Here is a 14,081-nt window from a genome sequence, read left to right as displayed (position 1 = left end):
TGTTAACATTGCCATTATAAGATGATGGTTTATTGATCATTTCCATTCTGGGTGATTATAGGTAGTGCTGTGCTCTTTTGTCAGGGCTTGTTCTGGAAGGCCAGAGCTGCAGGGGCTGGATGAAAAGCAATGTGTGGCCTTTACCAGCTGCAATTTCAGATCCAGAGCACCTCTCCCTGCTTGGCAGTGGCCACTGGTGCTGCAGATTTAATAAATCTGCTCTTCCTTCCTTCTCCTCCTTAATAATCAGAGCACAGAAATGACACCTCTTAAAACTCAGTTTAGCCTGCAATGGGTCACTGCCTTTTCTGAAGGTGTCCACAGAATGTCCAAAAGTCTGCTGGTGGCATAGGAGCTTAAGCCATGAGATCTTGTTTGAGAATTGGATGTGAGGTGTGAAGTCCATTTGGAATTGTATTTCCCTTTTGTTTGGACGTGGTGGCAGTGACACACAGGTTTATCTCAGGCATGAGAGAGAGCAGTAGCCAAGCTGGCTCCAGAACAGAGAACATTCCAGCCCCTCCCTGAGACCTTCTTACTCTTTTCCACGTGTTTGGAATATGTGGTTTAACAGTAGAAACAAAGGTTTGCACAACATTGCTTATATATAATTTGAGATTTATCTCTGTTACCAAAATATAAACTATTAGCACAGGTTTCTGCATTGGTACATGCTTGACACAAATGGCAAAAGGTGCTGAAGCATGCAAAGAAATCACAGGCCCTCAGATGTCCTTTTTTTCAATTCTAGGCTAATGCTAATGTCACTTTACAATGTGAGTATCAACTTGAAAGGCTTGAAGTACATCAGTGAAAGTCCAGGTTTTATTCCCCTGCTTTGGTGGCTGTTGAATGGTAAGTTGCTCTAAGAACCTTGTAAACGCTGACTTTCAGAACTTTGTAGAATTGCTGTAGATGTTGCAAATAACAAACCAGAAAGTTATATCCGTAACCTGATTAACTTTTGACAGAATAAAAGTAAACATAAAGGGCAGATTGTTGGAGGGATAAGATGTGCATTTTCCACAAAAATTTTGACACTGTAATATTTCATTTATGTGAAGTTTAATGGTGTTAGATTTAAGAATATGGAATGGAGAAATTTGCTGAAGTAGTTTAAAAAAAGCCACTTGTTTCTTGATACCAACTTTAAAATGAACCTTAAGGGGGAACTACATACCAGCTCACTACCATTAGCACAGGAAAATGGGCACATGTGGGGGGAAGAAGCCAAGTCTGTAACTTCACTGACCTATTGCAAAAGCGTCCCTTTCTGAGGAGAGGCTTTGTGCTCTAATAGGATTTGGGGCTCCAGGGCTGGAGAGCCATTCCCAGCTGTGCCTTTGGCCAGTGCAGGACTCCAAGGACGTCAAGGACTCGTGTTGTCACTGTCAGGTGCACGAGTGACATCAAGGCTCTGCTCTTTGCGAGGTTTCAAATCCCTGAGCAGGAGCCAGCAGGGATTGACGTGGGCCTGGGCTGGCAGCTGTGCCCAGCTCGTGAGGGACAGCAGGGGGACAGAGCTGTGACACTGCCCTGCCTGTGCTTTCTCAGGATTTATGAGGAGATTTTGGTGTGCAGACAGGACTGGGGAGGTTAATTATCCCTCTGTGCTGCTGAAACCTTGCTGGAGTATGACTGGTAAATACTTAGAGTAGCTGAAATGAGGGAGATTGCATCTGCTTTTTCCAGACATTATTTTGTTGCTGAGTTTTTGAAAAAGCTTTGGTTAGGGTTGGTAAACTGAAAGCTATTTGTATAGCTTATGGTTCCCTTAACTGTTTTACAGAAAATGTAGCTGCTCAAGCTTTTCATCAAATAATTTCCTGCTGTGAAATGCCACAGGCTCTCTCTTCCAAGGTCTCAGGAAATTAAGTAATCCTTGTAAGGGAAAGCACCATTTCTATAGGGGTTTTTAATATATTTTGGTAAAAATGGGATCCTCAGAGAACATCAAATACATGGTCCTTTGTTCAGCTGTGCTTTGAAATTTTACATGTCTTAGTCCAGGTTTTCCTTTTAATTTATGTTAGCTAATGTATACCTAAGCTGTTCTAACAAAAAACACCAACCCAAAACACTCTCAAAGAATCCTGTCTATGAGTTCCCAAACATGCCCTTCCAATTGTTGTGATAAAACAAAAAAGGTAATAATTTGATGCAGTTTGTCATCTGAAAAAGGCTCCTAGGTCAAGTAAGAGGATGAAATGGGAAACATTTACAATTAATTTGCAGCTACTAATGGAAATAATAAATAGATTACTCTGCAATTTGGAAGTGCTAATTGCCTATGGCTGGGTTGTAGAAAGAAGCATGATCATGGCTAATTCTTTGACTTTTTGATAATAAACTTCTCCAGTTACAACAAGGGAAGGAAGATTCTCAGATGAAGCAGTTCTGCAGGTTCAGATTCCTGACTTTGGAGGAAATCTGCTTTCTGTCAAGAGAGAGCTGCCAGGTTTGGGTATCAGATGAGGGGTCAGATCCAAGACCTGATCTTGTTCCCATCATTTTCTATGAGATCTCTGTAGTTTTCCAACATTTAATCTATTTCTAAATGACTCTACTTGGAAAATTCAGCAGCTTCCTCCCAGTCTTGCTCCTCTCCTGTTTCCCTGACCAGCATCTTCAGGTTCTGCTGGCCAAGATTCAGCTCACAAACACCTGGAGCTGCCACAGGATAAGGTCCTGGTTTTCCCTGCAGGGGAGTAGAGCACTGCCCTGTGCTGGCAGAGTTTCCTGGATGTGCTGCCTGCCTGCAGGAAGCTCCTTCAAAGCCTGTTTTGATTAGGGCTTATGACATGACAGCTTTCCAGATTTGTGTGCTTTTATCACCATTCCCACTAAGAGAGGCCCCAGAATTCATCCTCTGATTTTTTTTTTTTTATTTTCAGAGAATCATCCTGTTTGCTTTTCCATTGTCAATCTCCAAATGTCCATGACCTCAGCCTGTACATCAGGCCCATCCTTCTCCCACTGCCTTGTATGCAGCTGATAACTCCCTCAAATTCCTTCTCTGAGCTCTTAGGCTCTGCCTTTCCTTGTCCCCTGAAGAAGAATGTCCTTCCCATTAAATGAAGAGAGGAAAAGAATTGACTCAGTTTTCTTTATTTCCCTTTGTTGTATCTGAGGCAAAGAGGGATTTGATTCAAGTTGTCTCGCAGCATTTTTGAAGAGACAGAAATGTGCCTCGATGTTGAATGCACCACTTGGAAGAGAAAGAAGGGAAAAAATCTAATAAAGGCTCCTAGTGGAGTAAGAATGTTAACAGCAAACTGTCCTGCTGTCTTTGGGAAACTTGGATGAGCTGCTGTGACTTCATGTTCACTAACAAGAATTCTTAATAACTCTTTCTGCTGGAGGCTGTTCTGATCATAGGAGAAAACCAAATGTTTGACACTATTTTTGAAGATAATGCAGGTCTCTGTAGTTTCATCACTTCATAAGGGGGACTTTTTCTTCCCTTTTTTTCCTGCCTTTTAAAAACTTTCTAAAAGATGAATACCCTTTAATAACCAACAGTGATCACTGAATCCTCTGTGTAGGTATCAGCTGTGCCTGCCTACACCTTCCCAGCCTGGCACCAACATAAAGCACATGAATGATGACTCAGATTTCTGTCCATGGAGCAGCTTGTGGGATGAGTCCATGCTCAAGTTCTCCTCTTGTGGAGCACCATTTGTTTGCAGAGCAGCTGTTCCCATCTTGGACAAAACAGGCAGCTTTAGTTTCCCCCATCAGCTGCTGTCCTTGTGTTGGTGTCCTGGCTGAGGGTTTCACATAACTCTCAGATTTAAAGAAGCCCTGTCCCCAGCCACAGAAAAAGAAGCTTGTATCATATTGGGTAGAAATCCACCTGAGATTTGTCAGGTTGTTTTTTTTTTTTCTGGTGTTTTCCATCTAAAGATGCAATAAGACCTCCATTCTGTAACTCCCAAAGAAGTGGATTGGAACATTACTCTGCCACGGATCTCTTGAAGAATAAGAAATAACAATCAGCTGAGGTATTATTATTAAAGACTAAATTTAATGTTTTTCAGTTTTGATCATGCAGAACATCTACCAACAAATGAGTGCTGGAGGAAAGGAGTCTAGGTTCTTCTCTGCTTTCTGTTTGGTTGAGGTTTTTTGGTTGGTTGGGTTTTTTCAACACTGTGTGTCTTTATTTTATTTTTTTCCCCACTTTTCTTTGAATTCAGGCAGTTTAAAAAATTTGTCTCTCTGGATACTTGAGAAAGCATGGAATTCAGAGACACTTTGTCAGTGACATTTCTTGTCCATAGCTGGGAAATTGCTCCAGGTACTTCATTAAACAAAACACAAAGAGAGAAATAGGACTAATTTTAGATCTTGCCCTTCAGTTTCCTCCACCACAGTTCCATGTGGAAATCCAACCTTGTTTATCCAAATTCTTTGCAAATGATGGTCTCTATTAGAAATGCTTGTATGAAGCACATTCTCACTCTGCTGCCTGCACCCTCAATATTTGCTTTTCATTACTAACTCTGAAGGTTTTCTGTCTGAATTTGTTATGGCTGTGAGAGCTTTTGAAATTTCAGGTTATTTGCATGGCAGCCTGTTATTTAAAAAACATCTGGACAAACAGAACCATCATATTTATAAACTGATGTCTGTATAAAACAAATTTTGGTTCATAAATCAAACCCAGTCTTTCAAGTGCTCAACAATTTCATCCTCTTGTCATAGAACCATAGAATATGCTGAGTTGGAAAGGACACATCAGGATCATTGAGTCCAACTCCTGACCCCACAAAACATCTCAAGAGTCCCACCATGTGCCTGAGAATGTTGTCCAAATGCTGCTTGAACTCTGGCAGGCTTGGGGCTGTGACAATTTCCCTGTGGAGCTTATTCTAGTGCCTGCCCACCCTCTTGCTGAAAAACCTTCTGATATCCAGCCTAAACTGCCCCTGATTAATCTTCATGTCATTCTTCAGATGATGAAATTAATCTTGAGGAGAGGCTTGCCCTTTAAGAGCACATCCATTTGGGTAAATGCAGGGATGTCAGCTCATTCCCTGAGCCTCAGCCATCTCAGGGGCTGGAAGAGTGGCCAGGGCGAGTCTCATGGAATGCTTGCCCTTTTCCATACTCAGCTGCTTGCCCAGATGGAGCTCTGGGCTGTCCTTGCCGTCTGACAGGACCTTCTGGACAAGGTCCTTGCCTTGCCTAACAGCTCGTGCAGATTGATGTTCTGTGAGGAGCAGTGTTACCCACCAAACTCCTGTTCCCTCTCTTCCCCTGAGCAGAGGCCAGGCAAATTGGGACTGAATTGCTGCTTCAGTTTGGATCCTAGGAGTCTCTCTCAAGGATTTCCCTGATAAAAGCATGACAAACGTGTCTCTGTAGGAGAGTGGGGAATTCTCCTTAGCTGAACTGCATGTGGGAGCAGCCACCCAGCCAGGGAGGAGACTGACAGAAACCCAGCTGTAACACAGGAGCAGGGGCAAACGTTTTGCAGAGAGAAAGTGCATTTGTGTCTGTAAGAATTGCAGCAGCAAAGCTTGGCCTTTTTTTCTACTTTGGTGTTCTCCCTGCTCCTGCCCCTCAGAGCATCACAACATTTCTTTTCTCCTCAGACCTATCAATAGTATAGAATAGTCTGGAAAACTGCTGCTGCAGATGCTGCCTCAGCCCTGCCAGCACTGAAATGCAAAGAGATTTTACTCAGGGGAAGCCTGAAATGCAAAGAGATCTTACTCAGGGGAAGCCATGGCTGTGGCTGTCTCTGTTGGATGTGCTGTGAACACAGAGAGTCTGACAGGCTCATTACAGGGAAAGGCTGAGAGCAGATTGCTCCTTCCTGCTGGAATCAGACAGGAATTGAATTGAATCCTATCTACAGCAGTGGTGGGAAGCTTTTGAAATTGTAAAGTCATAGAATGGTTTAAATTGGAAGGGATCTTAAAGAGCATTTCCTTCCAACCCCCTTGGTGTGGGCAGGGACATCTTTCAACTAGACCAAGTTGCTGAGAAGTCCATCCAACCTGAATTTGCTCAGAATTCAAGCAGGGATGAGCTATCCACAGCTTCTCTGACCAACTTGTGCTTTATCACACACATAGTGAGGAATTTCCTCATAATATTTAATCTAACCCTCCCCTCTTGCAGTTTAAAGCCATTGCCCCGTGTCCTGTCACTACATTCCCTAGTACAAAGTCCCTCTCCACCTCTCTTGTAGCTCCTTTAGGCACTGGAAGAGGCTCTAAGGTGTCTCCAAAGCCTTCTCCAGGCTGAGCAGCCCCAACTTTCTCAGCTGTCTCCATAGCAGAGGTGCCCCAGCCCTCTGACCATCCTTATATCCCTCCTCTGGACTCACTCCAACAGATCCATGTCTTATATTGTGAGCTCTAGGGCTGGAGGCAGCTCTGCAGGTGGGGTCTCACCTGAGTGGGGCAGAGGGGCAGAATTCCCCCCTCCCCTGCTGCTTTGGATGCAGCCCAGGACAGTTTTGGCTTTCTGGGCTGTCAGTGCACATGGCCAGCTCATATCCAGCCTCTCATCCAGCAACACCCCTGAGCCCTTCTCCTCAGGGCTGCTCTCAATCCCCCAGCCTGTGCTTGTGCTCAGAATCGCCCCAACCCATGTGCAGGACCTTGCACTCGCCCTTGAGAACTTCTGTGCTCTTGTACCCAGCTGTAAACAGGGTGCTTGCAATAAATCTTGCATTCAGGTGGCCAGGGGATGCTGTGGCCACGTGTAAATTGCGTTCACACAACTCTGAGCCAATTGTGGATAAGCTGTTCAGCACTGATGTAATGCAATTACTTAAACACCGCTGTAGGGGACAGTTCATCTGAGGGGCCTGGTGCTAATGACAGATGTGACTAAAATCCATGCACGTTATCAGCTGCCTTTTGTCAGTGACTGAAAGGCAGTGACATCAAACTGAGCTGGCAGCTTGCAGGACGTCAGCCAGCTCCAGCAGTTTCAACACCTTGGTAAAATTACATCAGCACCTTACGGTTTGTGATCCTGGCTGAGGCAAGCAGCCTGATTTCTCCCCCCTCTTCTCCAGAAATAATGGTGATAGTTTTGAAATTGTCGTTGGAGATGTGTGTGCTGGTGGTTGGGAGGATGTGATGCACTGATTTGATTACAGCTAAAGGATTTTTTTTGATCTTGTACAAACAAAATGTTACGCAGCTAGTGTAGAAATGACTAAATCTGGAAGCTGTTGACATAAATATAATGCTGAATAATGAAGATTCCTTGCATTTCTCTGAGTGCTTTGTAGACAGGGCTTTTAGAAAACGTCCCTAATGATATTGGAGACAAGAGAATGATTTCTCTGGTATTTTTTTAAAATCCTCTTAGGAAGCATGATTATCCTCAATAAGTAGTATTCTCAAAACCACATGTAATCCTCAGGGAGTGTATTTTAAGGCATATGTATTTATTTAACTCAGAACATCTCAGAATACATTCAAAACAATGGCAATCTGAGGTTAAATGTGTATTAAGTCATCTTTTGGTGCAGGATCATTTCCTTCCTTTTCTGGATGCCCGCGTGCCTAATCTGTTCTTCATTTGAGTGACTCAAACTGTTGAGCTTCCCTGGCTGCTGCTAGGGATTCTTCCTAGAACCTCTCTGCTCTTACTGGAAAACATTCTTGTTTGTCAAGCTGGAAATCATTTCCTGATCTCCTACAGATCCTCATTTTCTTGGCTCCCCTGCTAAGGCATCTCCCCTGATCGATTCTTTAATTTCTACAGCCTTTAAACACTTGCAGATAATATTAATATTGATTCCTGTAACAGTATTAATAACAAAGCTCTTTTCATCTTACATATATGAAGCTTCCCAGCAGTACTGCAAGCCATTAAAAGTATTAGTGGCTTTATTTCAAGGAGGAATAATGTCACACAGAGGGAGATTGTAAATGAACTACATAGATTTCACTCCCCAAAGCTTCTTTCTTCTTACCTATTTGAGCTGTAGTTTGTGGCTGTTATTTCCAATGAATAAATGTAGAATAATACTAAGAACAGAAAAAGGGGGAGGTGATCTGTGCAGAGTTTGAACATTGTATCAGGCTAAAAAATAGGCATTAAAAAATACACCGTGTGGAAATCATGGAGGCAAAAAATGGAAGGCAAGGGAAGACAAATTCAAGGTTTTAGTCATGTTTGATTAGGTCAGAATAAGTCTGAAAACCAAAACCTGTACCTAGGTTTTTTCAGAAGGATTCATTGAAGTGTTTCTGGCCAGGAAGTTGGACATAAAGTCTTGCTGCCTGTGAGGCTGAGCTGCAGCATTTCCCCAAGAGTTGAGTGCTCATCACTCAGAAAGTTGCACCTGCAGGTACTGCTGGAGGTGATGATGGAAAGAGACTCCTTAGAGCCTTCAGCCTGGGTGTCAGCAATAAGAGTGGCTGTGCCATGGGTCTGCAGCACTAATCACAGGCCCTTTATTGGTCTGACATGTTTAAAATTGTCCAGCATGCCCAACAGCCAAGATTCTCATTGCGCAGAAAGGAGAAAATGCATGTTATATTTTGAGGTTGGACAATACCTGTGTCCTCAGATTATACCCCACTCTGCTGGTTTTCAGGAGAAAGTAGAACTTCTTTCTTAAGAGGTTAACACTTGATAATTTCCATTTATGATGGAAAATGGGGGAAGAGAGAGTGCCTGGCTTTTGGGTGTAGATCAGATGTCACAATCTTTAATATTATTCTTCAGCCTTGTGCTGTTTGGAATGACTTAAAAATCCCCATCTCAGCAGTGAGTTTCATGCTGAAATCTAGAGTCTTCTTCAGTGTCCATCACATCCTGTTCTCTGCCCCCCTGGGTGCTTTCAACCCTTATGCTTTAATGAATAATTCTCAGTCCTTTTTCAGGTCACCAGTGTTACATGTGAAATAAGCCAGGAAAGGAAAGAACTTGTCTCAGCCCCACCAAATACCTCCTCCAAACTCAGTGCACTCTGGTTCATCACTGCACTGGTTTTATGCTCCTTCAGTGAGATTTTAGTCTCTCTGGTGATTTTGTGCTCAAAGTGATCTGAATTAATTTTGTCAACCTTTCTGCACAATCCTTTATCAAAAGCTTGCCGAGGACTAGGTATGCTAATGAAAAACACATTAAAAATGCATGGCACGTGGGACAAATAACTGCTTCAGCTGTAAAAATATATTAAATGTTTTCATTTGGAATATGCAGAATAGGGAAGTCTTTCTACCACATGCTTTTGATAAAGCTGTAAACCATTAAATGCAAATGGGCCGTTGCAAATGATTAAAATGTAATGCTCCTAATGTTTCAGTAATTAAAAATGCATCCTGTGTTCTTAGCAGAGGAGTTATTACATGTCTTTCTGGCTTAAGTCAGTCAAAGGTCTTTGCTGCATTTCCCTGGCACATTCCTGAGCAGCACTGCTTCAATACCCATTTCAATTTTGTGCAGACTGAATTAAACACTTGAAAGGTTGATATGTGGTTGCTAGAAAATTTTATTAAGATTAATATTTTATTGAGCTTTGAGGAAATCCAAAGGCTCATATAAAAAGAAATTAAAGAAAAGCCTGATGATTTACTGCAGATTGTTAATCTGTTTGTTTTTTTAAGTCTGAATAATCATGGGATACAGTTTGTTCTGCTCTTAAATTGGATTGCATCCAACAGTACATCCTGGGTACTGACTGGGTAAATTCAGGTTGATAAATTCCCTGCTTTACAGCAGTTTCAACATCTGAGAAACAAGAGAAAGCTTCCTGATTATCTCTCCCTCACAAACACTGCTGGGCAGAAGCTGCTGAGGGAGGACAAAAATGTGGTTTGCAGGTACCTCCTAGAGCTAGCCAGCAGCAAACAGCACCTGGGAATTACAACACTTCCTTTATTCCCTGTGTGCCTGGTGGATCCTTTCAGACCCACTTTTAACTCTTGGGTTTTTGTGGTTGAGATGACTTTTGAGGCATTAGAAAGTCTTTTTTTTTTCTTAGCCCCACGACTGAAGAAGAAGTTGAGATTTGCCAGTCTTGCTTTTTAGGGTTGTTTTTTTTTAATTTATTTATTACATTTTTCTTTTGACCTGCTGAGGTTTGTCCAGCAGGTCAGGTTGTGGTACAGCGACTGTTCTTGGGATGGTGTTAACTTTTTATACTACAAATAACATGTACTTTATTTACAATAATTTTCTAATGCTTATCACTTATGTTAGATAGTTTGTCTTTAAGCTAATCAAAAAGTGTCACCATCCCAGCAGAAGATGGAGGACAAGAAGAAGGAGAAGGACAGGACATGCCCACATTCCTCCATCGTGTCTCTTGAACCCCAATTCTAATACCCCAAAATTCTACTTTTTCACTCTGTGATAAATTCACTATCATTCTCCTCAAACTCTTGTGGCTTGTAAATCTTCACACAAAGTTGGTAATTTTTTCATGGGCTAAAATCAAAGGCACAGGTGTCTTTGACTCCATGCCAAGGTCTCTCAGGCCCCTGCCAGGGTCTCAAATCACCCAGGGCAGCCAGAGGAATGTCGGAACCCAGGAAATCCATCTGGCTGCCCTGGAGGGCTCCAGCCCCTGCCCAGGGGACTCAGAGACCTTGGCACAGAGCCCAAGACCCTGTGCCTTTGATTTAGCCCCTAGAAGAAACAATTACCAACCATATATGAAGAATTACAAGCCAGGAGAGTTTAAGAAGAATAATAGTTAGTTAGTCACAGGGTGAAAAATAGATTTTTGGATTTTTAGAATAGAAGTTCAGGAGGCAAGATGGAAGAATCTAGACGTGTTTGGTCTTTCTCCTTCTTCTTCTTGGCCTCCATCTTCTGCTGTGATGCTGTTACTTGTAGATCAGTTTAGAGTAGAAGCTCACTGTCTAACATAGGTGATAGGTATTGGGAAGTTATGGTAAATAACTTATATAAGTTATAGTAAATAACTTACGGTAAGTAATAGTTTATATTAGTTTAAATAATAGTTTATATTTATTATTTAAATTAATTTAAATAATAAATACTATTAAATTAATAAATATTATTTGAATTAATTTATATTTATTATTTAAATAATAGTTTATAATAATTTAATAATAGGTGATAGGTATTGGGAAGTTATGGTCAATAACTTATGGTAAATAATGGTTTTTAGAATAGAAGTTCAGGAGTCAAGATGGAAGAATTTAGATGTGTCCAGTCTTTCTCCTTCTTCTTCTTCTTCTTCTTCTTCTTCTTCTTCTTGGCCTCCATCTTCTGCTGTGATGTTGGCACTTTTAGATTAGTTTAGAGTAGAAGCTCACTGTCTAATATAGGTGATAGGTATTGGGAAGTTATGGTAAATAATGAACACGTAGTTTTTAGTATAAAAAGACAACACCGCCTCTGAGGCAGGCAGTGTGCCTCAACCCAACCTGCGGCAGGTCAAAAAAATAATATAGATAAAATATAGATATTATATTTTATATAATAGATTAAAAATGTTATAGATAAAAAAAATTATCTATAGATGTTATAGATAAAAAATGTTATAGATAAAAAATAATAAACGACCTTGAGAATGAGAATGAAAGAATCCCGACTCCTTCTTCGAAGGCCGGGAGGAACAAAAGAAGCTCGTACGCATCTCAGAGTCACTCTGCCCAGCAGAGATTCTGAGAGAGGAATGCCCTGGCTCCCAACACTAACGAGGTCTGGATGTTTTTCTGCCCTGCTCTCAGACCCGGACAGCGAGGTGTGCCTGCACGCCCTGCGGCTGCTGCAGTCGGTGCTGCTGGAGCCGGAGGTGCTGGCGCGGGCGGGCGCCGAGGTGCGCGAGACGCTGCCCTTCCAGCGCATCGTGGCCCTGGCCCAGAGCCGCCACGCCGAGCTGCAGGCGCTCGCCAAGGAGCTCCTCGAGGACCTGAAGGTCATTGAGTATGAAGCGTAGAAGAGCTCTGCGACACCAAATCGTCTTCCTGAGATTTTTATGCTGCAGGAGTTGTTGGAGATGGGCTTGACTGAAAAAAAAACAAACCTCTGCCTGAGTTCCTCTGACAAAATACTTTTCGGGAATTTGAATTAACCCAACTAAAATCCAACTTGGGAAAACCTTTTAGATGACCAAATAAAACCTTGGGTGGTCTGGTAGTGATGGGACTGGCTGAATTTTTTGGAGCAGAATTTTATTGATAAGGGGTTTCCAAAATGGTCTGTGGTTATGTTGTATATTTACTGTCTAGATGGGATATTCTCATTCCTTGATAACAGTTCACTGCAGAGGTAAATAATCCTTTTGGTGCATCCTTAAGAATGACTGTACTGTGAGAAAAACTCTGTTGCCTTTCATAACTCTTCTGTGTCAGAACGCACCCCAAGTTCCTCTGACAAAATCCTTTTCGGGAATTCAAATTGATCCAACTAAAATCCAACTTGGGAAAGCCTGTTGGGTTTTAGATACCCAAATAAAACCTTGGATTGTCTGGTAGAGATGGTACTGGCTCTATTTCTTGGAGCAGAATTTTATTGATAATGAAAATCTGTGGTTATGTTGTGTATTTGCTGTCTAGATGGGGTAAAATATTCTCATTCCTTGATAACAGTTCACTGCAGAGGTAAATAATCCTTTTGGTCCATCCTTAAGAATGACTGTACTGTGAGAAAAACTCTGTTGCCTTTCATAACTCTTCTGTGTCTGAATGCACCCCAAGTTCCAGTTTTATTGTTATTTTTCACCTCTCTCTTCCTATTGTAATAAAAGAAAACTGAAATTCTGTAGCATGTAATGGATTCTGCTTTCAAAATTTGTATTCAGTTTCACTCCTAACTGCAAGTCAAGCTGATCTGTTGCTGCCAGGCGTGCTAGAAACTGGGCTATTGTTTTTAGAAAAGCCCTGAGAAGGGAAATAAATTGCTGTTGTCTGTGGTACCCAGTTGTGTGCTGAAGAGGCTAAAATGAGCTGCTGCTCTGTCGTGAGCAGCATCACCTCCCCTCACAACCCTGGGGTTTGTTGGAGCTTCTGAGTACAGCTTGCTTATCTCAGGGGTAAATACAAACACTTGGTGCTGGATATTAGGAGAATTTATAATGTATTTAGAAAATAATAGCATTCATTTCTGTGATGTCAGAAACAGAGCCAGTTAAGTGAGGCTATTTAAGGGAACAGCAAATGAGACGTGCGGTGCTGTGGTAGCACCTTTTTGCATACCAAAGTTATTGCAGCTCATCTGGGAACCCAGTGTGTTAACAAAATGCAGTGTGGACTTCTAATTACAGAAAACATGAAGTAAACTTCATAGGATTTCAATATTATGATTGGCAGACATCTTTAGAGGGAGACCACTGTAAAAAGTATAAGTTAAGGTGTAGGGCATCTCCCTTTAGGCTGTTTGCAGAATGATGGATGTTCAGAGATAGAAATGTAATAAATCAGCTTGAAATTACTTGGCTCAGATGCTGCAGATGGCAACACTCTGGTTTGGGGCTGTAAAATGAAGATTAAGATCTCACATACACGGGTGAGTTGCACTGAGTTCTGCCATGTCTGATTCAGAACTACATTGAACTTACCAAGTGCAGATTTGTGGAAGGATTTAAATCTTCTGTAAAGTGTGCTTTCTTTGGATTTGTTTTCTTATCTTGCTATCCTAGTTAATCCTCCTAGAGTTTAATCCTAAAGGGATCAAAATGATAATTGGTAGTTTCCTGGAATATCAGCTCATGAAAGTGTTTGATTTTAGGAAACACTGAAGGGCATCATCCACTTTGCATTGAATTATCTGCTCACAAAGGTCTTTCATCAAACTTTGGAAGCCAGTAAATAACAGAAAAAGAAAAAAGTAGTTCTGCTCACAGAAAAACTCATGGAGCCTCAGTCCTGTGGATTTGAGATATTTCTTGAAAATTTCCCTGCCCTTCCCAACCTGGAACCAAGACTTTCCAAGGGCCAATGTGGTGTGCACAAGCTGGGTGTGACACAGGTGCTCATGACCAGGTAAGCAAACTGTGGTGATGGGCCAAATTCAGCCTTATGAAAGGGACTGGCAATGAGTGCATCTGCACCTCATTTCCATGTGAAATCAGGAAACAAAGCAGTCAGGACTGTTCATCTCAATTGTGTGTCCACTGGCATGGT

The 14,081-nt window shown here is 41.9% G+C and overlaps 1 protein-coding gene across 4 annotated transcripts in view; it reads left to right on the top strand.

The window, feature by feature from the left end:
• Positions 1 to 14,058, top strand: part of HSF2BP (heat shock transcription factor 2 binding protein) — a 34,908-nt gene extending 20,850 nt beyond the window's left edge. For 3 of the 4 annotated variants that reach the window (XM_074534484.1, XM_074534483.1, XM_074534482.1), the window contains exons 7-8: positions 752 to 855; positions 11,688 to 12,726. In XM_074534484.1, coding sequence (XP_074390585.1) covers positions 752 to 855; positions 11,688 to 11,896 — 313 coding nt within the window. In that variant the 3' untranslated portion in view covers positions 11,897 to 12,726. Of the gene's footprint in view, positions 1 to 751; positions 856 to 11,687; positions 12,727 to 13,686 lie in introns of those variants that run through there. The other variant, XM_074534485.1, reaches the window with a different exon arrangement.
• The last annotated feature ends 23 nt before the right edge of the window (positions 14,059 to 14,081 follow it).

The sequence above is a fragment of the Zonotrichia albicollis genome, chromosome 2 (genome assembly GCF_047830755.1).
Source record: "Zonotrichia albicollis isolate bZonAlb1 chromosome 2, bZonAlb1.hap1, whole genome shotgun sequence".
NCBI lineage: Eukaryota > Metazoa > Chordata > Aves > Passeriformes > Passerellidae > Zonotrichia > Zonotrichia albicollis.
This window is presented reverse-complemented; position numbering and strand designations above follow the sequence as displayed.